We start from the raw sequence: 9,186 nt of genomic DNA, 5'->3' as shown, positions 1-9,186 counted from the left end.
CTCGGGGCAGGCCGCCGCCGTGTCGGCGCCCAGGCTGACTTTTGCTTAATCCTTTTTAAAACCCACGCGTGACCGGAGATTCTGATTTTCGGTTTAATTTGCGGGTTTTCTTTTACTTCGAGGGAAGGGTGTTAGCCCTTCTACATACTTGGCGAGAGTAATTCCAAACTTCTAATAACTAGCTGGAGGCTGCGTGGATCCCATTGTAAACACTGTCAGTGAGGCTTCTTGTGGGTACGGTGGTGAGGCATCAGTAGCTTTGTGTTTCTGGAGGGACAAACAAGATGTGTGTCATATAGCTGATTACCTTAAAAGTATTAGAATAAATCTTTACGCTTAGCCTGGCAATAGGGTGTCCTGTAATATATTTAAAGTCTTTATTAGTATTTAAGCACTTTAAGTCTGCGCGCCATGGTTCTTTGTTACTCCTTAAGTAGGCTCTTTACCATGCATTCATGTTTTTCATCGGCAGTCTTATAATAATTCTTTGTCTGAGCTGTCTGGGACTTGAAGGGAACACAGACTTTCTCAGAAACACACAGGAAGATGTGGAAACGCACAGAATCTGTGCAAGCAATGAGTAGGGTTTGATACATTGATTTTTTCCTGGGTGAAATTGAATCAGAGTTCATGCTTTCAAGTGTAATGGTTGAGAGCATTGAAGTTTTGACCTGTTATGACAACAGTATGGGTGAGCTGATGTATTTTGTTGTCAAAATGTTTGTGCTGCAGGAGGGAAGGTCAGGATGGAGGCGGTGATCACAGTTGTTTGCCTTGACATTGCTAGCGTAGCAGTCCCATCGCAGCCTGGCAGAATGTTCTTTTTTGTGGCATTGACACTGATGAAGGGTGGGGCATTGGTAACCTCAGGTGTTCAGGCAAAGATAAGTGCTAACACATTGGTCATTGTATTAATAGAAACCACAATGCATTGCCTCAGTTTCCTTTGTTCCCAGTGATATGTTAGATCGATGTGGTAAGAAAACTGAACCGGTGGGATTGTAAATCCTCATCAGAATGCTGCTGCTGTTGATGATGTTATTCAGCTTACGCATTTCTGGCTTTTTTTCCTTTTGAGGTGGGAGTTGATTTGACTTTTGTGCTCAGTGCTTTCTTAAATAATTTTTTTCCTTCCCCCCCCCCCTTTTTTTTCCCTTTCTCTTATTTTAAGCCAAAATTACTGTGAACAGGTCAGGAAAGATTGGTATAAAGCCTTTTCCTTCAGATAGATTTAGTAGCTAGGTTGAACACATCTGGACTTGTTGCTGTCATGCTTCTAATTGCTTTTGAAAATCTTATAATAATAGTTATCAGGAAGAGGTTGATTATCTTTGTATTCCTCAATGCCTCCCCCACAGTATTTTAGGTACTGTCATGGTGGATTTTTTCCCTCTGCTCTTACACTTCTTTTTCATCCTACCAATAGAGGACTATGGCCCTTCAATGTTTTCTGCCTGTCCCAAGTAGGGGGGAAGGAGGAGAAAGTTACTTTCCTTTTTCCCACCAAACTCAGTTTTGTCTGTCTTGCCTTCTGTCTAGGTAAGAGATACTGGAATATTTCTGAAGCACTATCACATGCAGATTCTAATTGTTGGAAGAAAAAGCAGTGTTTTCTATCTTTATGTCCTCAAAGCAGCAATTGTTGCAAAATTTGCCATAATATTTCTAACAAGTTACAATTCTCTTCCTAGGTCTTACCCGTAAAAAAGCATCTAAGCTCTTTTTTTTGAGATCTTTCCAAAGCGGAGGAGGGACAGAAGTGGTCCACGTTTGACAATCTCTGCTGTTTGTCAAAGTGACAGTATAAAACCAGATACATCCCCCTAGCATCAGAGATACTGCAGCTGCCTGCCTCTGCATTTACAGCACAGCGTTGGTTTTGTGCTTTGTTCACATATGGCAAGACAAGGCCATGTGTGTTAGAAAGCTGTACGTTTCTGAAACAAAAATGTAGATTCAGCAGAAGGGTGATAGCACACACTGGAAAATTATGGATCCTGGAGAAGTAGATATTTCTAGCTGTGATGAAAATTGATGTCGCAAGTAAGTGTAAACAGACAAGAACCGTGTACAAAATACTGCAGAATACTAGAGTGCTTTTGCAAATGTGTCAGCTTTCTTTTTAGCATATATTACTTTAAAAGTAAAAAAGAATAAGAAGTTAATGATTGATAACGAAAACCCAGTTTTACAAAAAAATCTAAAGTTTATGACCCATGTAATGTGCTTGATGAAGAAACACTTTTTGTACTAAGTCCGTTATACTAGCATAGAGTGAGACATGGTGCTATGATATCGCAGTAAAGCCATTCTGGGCACCTGGCCACAGCAGAGCAGCTTGCACTGCGTTAATAGAATGGCTTCTGTGTATGCTGGAGTGCCTCTATTTGAGAAAATAAAGACCTTGCTTCGGGGAGAACAGTCACCTCTGATCAAAAATAGGAAAATGTTGTTTAAATTAATATAGCAAGTGATTATATATATGTCATGATATTAAAGAAATATCAACTACCTTTGCTGTATATGCTAATGGAAAACAGTCAATGTGAGTGACAACGGCGTTAGGTGTGAAACAAAAATAGATTATCTTTATTTTTCTTAAATCTTTGTTTTAGAACAACTTTGTAGTATCAGAACAGATGAATCTGAACACAGTATGGTAAACTTGAGGTTTGATCTCTTAATCCTTGTTAATGGAATATTCTCAGATTGATCCTAAGAGTTTACTCTCTTCACGGTTGTTATTAAAGCTGTGTTAGGTCACACTGTTTAAGAAATGGATTTTTTTTTTCTGTAGAAACAGATGAAAAGTGCTCAAGATGCTGGGAAATGCATTTTCCTCCCTTTATACATTTTTTTTATTTTTTGTTTCCTGGTATTTTCAAGTGCATCTTTGCTTTATCTCATTCATCCCAGCTAAAATTTGTCTGTTTAGTCTTCTATATAAAATTGATCTCCTCCTACTTCTCTTCCTTACCAGCATTTTGACCGATGTGCTTGATGATTGATTCTATCTGATTAATTTTCTTCATTTCATTCCTCTAAATGCAAAATATTCTCACTTCTGAGATTTTTCTTCCATCTCTGTACTTACTTGTTTTCTGATGTAACTGTGGGTTTTTTTCCTTCAGTCTGTTGGCTTGTGGTTTTTTTTTTTCTCAAAATACCGGTGATAATTCTTGCTAGTTTCAGCGAGGTCCGTCAACAGTGATAAAAAGTGGGAGTGTTTTTATCGGCCTTGCTGCCTGATAAAATAATAGAGTGTGTATGCGAACGTCAGTGCTTGCCGCCGTGTGTTGGGATGTCGGAGGTGGCTTGACTGACAGCGCGGCATGATGTGAAAGCTTGCACCTAGCTTCAGTGGCACTTACCTGAAACGTGTTGCCTTTGGAACACTGTGTTCAGTTAACAATTTCAGTAACTGCCCAAAACCAGACCACTTGAAAACCTTATCTGAATCCAGCTTCTGCTATTTGCCATTGGTCTAAAAACTGAGTGAGGGTGGCCTTCGGGTAGCAAAGTCTACTTGCATATGGGAGGCGGGTGGGCTGCGGATGAGCAGGGGTGGGAGCAGGCACTGCAGGACGGTCAGGCGTTCTCCAGCTGAGAGCGGGTATGGACAACAGGGATGGTCCACCTTGGGGCAAGGGCTGGGCATGAGGGACCAGCAGCAAAGAGAAAGCCCATGGCGCTGTTCCAGTGTAATGATTTTGTCTCGCCTCAGCTAATTCTGTCCCTCCTGGTACATGTGAAACAGGAGTATTCAGGTACTGTTCTAAGTACAAAGAAAAGATTGTGGGGACAGTGTAAGAGCAGATAGAGCACCCTCCTGGTGATGTGGGAAGAAGGCACAGGGTTGGCCTAAGAACAGTTAATGCACATGTAGCCCCTGGTATGAATTTTTAAGGCTTTAGCAGAATTCCATGAAGTAGAGAATGAAGAAAAGTTGAGGCAGGAACTGTGAAAGTGCCAGGGAGGTGCTTCTGATGAACACACCTGACATACACCTACTGCAGTATGTGCAATGGTTTCAGAATTAGTAACTGTTAGGTGGAACACACTGGCAAGGGCAGGCACAGCAGACCTTCCTGCTCTCACCCTTACTGAAACTGGGACCAACCAAACTCTGATAGTTTAGTCAGCTTTTGATTTATAATCTGTGACTACATCAGACTAGTCCTGTGTCTTGGTTTTGGAATGTACTTAAGGCCAAGCCTGTTATAAAATGGAACAAACTTTTTAGAAGATACTCTGGTTCGTTTGTACCAATGATAGGGTCAAAACCTCTGGACATAAAGGCTTATTACAGTTGAGGAAAGAGCTACTTCATCAGGATTTACTATCTATTACCCAAGGAAAAGCATTTGTTAAATCAAACTTTTCATTAGCCTCTCATCACATGCAACTGAGTCTTACTTTTCTCTACTTACTCATATTGAAAGACACTTAAATAAATATAAGCTAAGTGAATATATTAAATATTTTTCCGAGTGTTTTTAAGAAAGCAGTTACAGTAGTTTCCAAAAGCTTTTGCTAACAAATGGAAGAAAAACTGAGACTTGAGATAGTGAGTAAAAGATGATAAAAGGGAAAGAAAACTCTGGAATTTATTAGGAAAGTGTTGTATCTGTAATAATTTGTCACAGGAAGTTTTCTGATATTGTGAATTCAGATGAGGAGTTCATATTCTTTCTCAGTTGAGTGTAGTGAATTAATCTATACTAATTCAGACAGATCATGGGGGACGGGCGGTCAAAACGTTTAGATTTTAAATGTCTGGTTTACTTAGAAAAAAATGTACTTATGAATATACACACATTTATTGCTAACTTCAATTTTTTTTTTTGTAGCTAATTGAATGGGTCTTCAGAAGAGGAGTTGCTAAAACTGACAGAAAAGTAAGTATGTGAATGATCGTTGTTTTTCACAAAAACATATATCTGACTTAGTGCTACCTCTGTTTACAGTTAATAAACTTTTTTTTCATGTTGGTTCTTAACATCTGTAATAATCAATATTTTTATATAGCCTCATAAGTCTATTTCCAGTTAAGTGTTTTTATTTTGTGAAAGTAGATAATGTTGTGTATTTCTCCTTCTGAATATAACCTGCTGTTTATTTTTCTTATTGATTATTTTTAATAGCTAGAACTGCCATTGTGAAGGGAAACTGAAAAATATAATTCTAGCAATTTCTTATCTATTTTCAAGGATGTATAGTATGTAATTTGTCACCTTTATAATCATCAGAAAGGTTTCAGCTCCTCAAGTTTGTGTTGTCTAACATGACATGACTAGAATCTCTTATGGTGATAGTTTATTTCCACCTGTATTTAGTTACTAATTTCGACTTTGAAAGTCACCTTTCTCTGGAAAGAGGAATTTTTGTGTTCTGCTGGCTCTCAGTTTAGAACAGGAAAAATCTGCATGTGTAGAATGCATTTCATTTACGTATTCAAAATGCAGAGCTTTACTAACTGAATGATGTGTTTTAACCTCTTTCCATATAGTTGAGATGATGAAATAATTCAAAGTTATTTTATTATATAAAGTAGAAATTCTTCAATCTAATAAATAGGAGTTGAATGCTTTTTTAAAAGGAGTCCTCTCTTTTTAGCAGAGCAATATCAAAATTGCAATAAGGTATGTGTGTATGAATTTATATGTACAGCTGGTATTTGCAATATGCATATATTTCAATAGAGCTGTTTATAGTATCTGTAAGTCCTGTAATTATAGTGATTATACTGCACTAATTTCCAGTTGTTCAGTTGTTCTTGTGCATGCCGTGAGTTGTTTTTGCATAAAGTCCGTTAATTACTTCTATAACTAGGTAGACTTTTAAAACGGCTGATAAAAAAAAAAAAGTGCATGTACAGGGCTTGTGCATAATATATCATATTGGGAGAAGTCCAGGAACCTTTATATCTATGCTCACTATCCTTTCATTTATTCATAATGAGTCTGGTTTTGGCTAATAGGATTTTTATTGTCATTAGTGGCATATCGAAGAGATGAAATGTGGTCTGAAGGGCGATACGATTATGAAAGAGTTCCAAGAGAACGTCTCCCTCCAAGGATTCATCCTGATGTAAGTCTATAGTATGTTTCTTTAGCATTATACTGTTACACTATACCTTTATACCATGACTTGTACCATAAGGGATGGACTTACGTACATATTTAAGTTCCTAGTATACCCCAAGTTCCATTCTTTTCTCGTTCATTTAAGCCAACAATCTAGCAAATGCATCTGCACAGAGATAATAGGATGCCTACAAAATTAAACCTTGGTTTTTTGGCTTAGGGTTTGGTTTGTTTTTTTTTTTTTTCCAAATCTATTGAAAGTGTTTTAGAATATTTGTATTTGATAAATTGATTTTTTTGCGTAATTCTTTGTGTTATTAAACACAGGATTTTTAATAACTTCTGGAGAACCAAAGGCCATACTATGTCGTGTTTTTCCTCAGGCTTTTTTTTTTATGTTAATACATCTTTGAAGTGATTTGAGGTGGTAAAATGACTACGTGCAGTATTGTTCTTGTCACCGATGCAGTTTTTTATTATGAAGCCTAAAGTATAGAAGGAAATGTTTATAACAAATGTTGAAAATACGTCTTTGCTAAAGAAATTGTGTTTTGGAGCCTTGTAAGGGAAATGCTTATCAAGAAAAGTGTCAATGGAAACCTACTTTGTAAGCATGGAAACTTCTACTGTATATTATGCTTATAAAAGCAAATGCAGAAGCTATGCTTACTCTGCTGTAAAATATTTTTAGAATGCTTTCAGAAGATCTTGATGCCAGAGTTGGGTAAATTTTTTTTTTTTCTCCTGTGTTTGAAGTCTCTAAAGAAGAAGACAGGTTGTAGCTTTTTTTTGAGCTATTACACCTCAAGTAAAACTTTAATAATACTTTAGATATTTCTATTTACATGCTGTGCAATGTGTGTTTGGCAAAATAAAATTTCGGGTAACCGCACCTGTTATTTGGCTTTTCTTTTAGTGCTTTTAAATGTTGGAATAATAGTGTAGCTGATTTAGCATACTTTCTGGTTTCCCTCTACCATGTTTTCTGCTTGTCATTTTGGAAGCGTACCAGTTTTGGTAACTTGGTAACTAGTTACGTAGTCTTCTTTGTTGGGTAAAGTATTAGTGTTTGGCTGCTCTGTGACATTTTAAACTCTCTTTACAGGCAACAACAAAATTTCTGCATTTTCAGCAAACTGGAAATCAGATAAGTTTGCACAGGGTATTTAGCCGCTTCTCCAAAATACTTATCAGCAATAGGACATGAGGAAAGGCAGAATATATTTTCACAGATTTTTATTTTTTTTAATCAACGTTTGACTTGACTTACACATTGCTAATTTAATTTAACTGTTGCAACAGTGACATTCCTAAATTCCTTTAGTCTTTCAAGCTGTCCAAGGAATAATGCATGGCATATGCATTATGAAAATTTACTTTAAAAGAAGTAATGCACTCATTTTGATGCAAGAATTAACTAGATAGTTCAGTGCTAGCTTTATATTACATGTGTTTGAAACTGGGGATGAAGGGACTAGTAGAATACATTCATTTATCACAATCAGTACTATCTATCTGCACCAAAACAACATCCCCAGCAGTTGGGCAAACCAAGATCTGGTGTCTGTCTGCCTTACTGGAAGATGGATATGAAGCTCCTTCTTGTACAGCTCTGATGATTCAAGATAGTTGGCAGGCAGTGTGTGTCCTTGTAAGCCTGTGCCATTGTATCTGTGTCTATGTACAGAGATTTGACTTAATTTTGACTAGACAAGTAAAATGGAATCAATTTTGTCACTGTGGACATGCTTAGCATTTGCTGATAGGTTAGTGCATTGGAACTGAGACATGCCAATGATACAGAATGAAGTATCAGTTGTTTGAGAGAGCAAGAAACTTAGCCTAATCTAAACCGGGTGCTAATTATATGTCAAGTATAGACTGTAGTAGAAACACATGCTTTCAGATCCTGGTAAACAACATAAAGTTGCGAGCACTTGGCACAATTAATAGTAAGTGGGTACAGCTTTTCTGTAACTATCCTGTATGTCAGTATAGTTATATATATATATATGTGATGGGGACTTCTGGGTGAGGTTAAAGCACAGAGCAGTTTTATTTTGGCTTCAGAGCACATCTTTGTAAGACACCAAACTAAAAAAAAATAAAAAAATGCATGTGGAGGATGTCCAATGAGGTAAGGGTAGATCAAGCATTGTGGCTGTGTATGAATGTGTATGTAGGTCTCTGCTTTGCATCAGTATGGCTGTAGGCTAGCTTTGGATTGCCCTCTAGTGAATTTGTTGGGTGGTCTCTGAAATCAGAACTAACTTTTTTTTGCATGACAATATTTAGCAGTTTGTGAATTTAATTTATTTTTCTACAAAAACTATTGGTGCATTAGATTGTGACTTCTACTACTATTAAAAAAAACCTAGTTTGAGTGTCTTTCTCCCCCTGCAAATTACACATGCTAACTCAAGTCTCTGCATTTATAGCTTGTTTTTTTAAGGCTCATAACAAAAATATCTTGCTAAATACGAGGTCTTGCATTCATGTTTTCATTTGCTTTTTATTTGCAGTTGGCTTATATAAGACTTGGTTCTAGAAAATTGAATTTGTATCTGTTGCAACTCTGCAATTTGTGCTTAATAAAAAAACCTTCTTTTAATTGGTGAATGCTGTATGACATTTTATTTGAAGGAAATACAATAAATTAATTTTTCATTCTAGCAAAAAGCTATCCGAAACTCACATTAAAAGTAGAAACAGAGTGTTAAAATTTTCTCTGTCACTTGAATCCTCAGATCACCTACTGCGTTGTATTGAGAAGGTGCTTATCTATACAAATTACGAAGCAAGGACTGTCTTCACTATAATCTCTCTAGTGTGGAGGATGTTATTATTGACATGAAGAAAATTGGTAGTATTTTCAAATGGGCTCTTTGTTTTACAGGCATTACAGGTGTAACTTTATTGCATTCCTAAGTTAATATAAAAGTCTCTGATAATTATATGTAGCTAATCCTTAAAAAAAGAAAGTAGCTGATGCTTAAAAAGTAGCTAATGCTACTGCTTTAAACTTTCAACAGGAACTTAGACCATGTAGAAGATTTTTCTCTCCATAATTAAACTTGTAATGCCTAAGGATTGCATCTGA

The 9,186-nt window shown here is 36.7% G+C and overlaps 1 protein-coding gene across 5 annotated transcripts in view; it reads left to right on the top strand.

Annotated features, from left to right (window-relative positions):
- The first annotated feature begins 1,436 nt into the window (after window positions 1-1,436).
- PPHLN1 (periphilin 1) overlaps window positions 1,437-9,186 on the top strand; it is a 72,804-nt gene continuing 65,054 nt past the window's right edge. The window contains exons 1-4 of one of the 5 annotated variants that reach the window (XM_035895803.1): window positions 1,437-2,043; window positions 4,851-4,898; window positions 5,999-6,090; window positions 7,192-7,248. In XM_035895803.1, coding sequence (XP_035751696.1) covers window position 4,898; window positions 5,999-6,090; window positions 7,192-7,248 — 150 coding nt within the window. In that variant the 5' untranslated portion in view covers window positions 1,437-2,043; window positions 4,851-4,897. The remainder of the gene's footprint in view (window positions 2,044-4,850; window positions 4,899-5,998; window positions 6,091-7,191; window positions 7,249-9,186) is intronic. The other 4 variants (XM_035895802.1, XM_035895806.1, XM_009640268.2 and 1 more) reach the window with 4 other exon arrangements.

Source organism: Egretta garzetta, unplaced genomic scaffold (genome assembly GCF_000687185.1).
Source record: "Egretta garzetta isolate BGI_Z169 unplaced genomic scaffold, ASM68718v1 scaffold656, whole genome shotgun sequence".
In the NCBI taxonomy this organism is placed as follows: domain Eukaryota; kingdom Metazoa; phylum Chordata; class Aves; order Pelecaniformes; family Ardeidae; genus Egretta; species Egretta garzetta.
The sequence above is the reverse complement of the archived record's forward strand: the minus strand, read 5'-3'. Positions and strand labels throughout refer to the sequence as shown.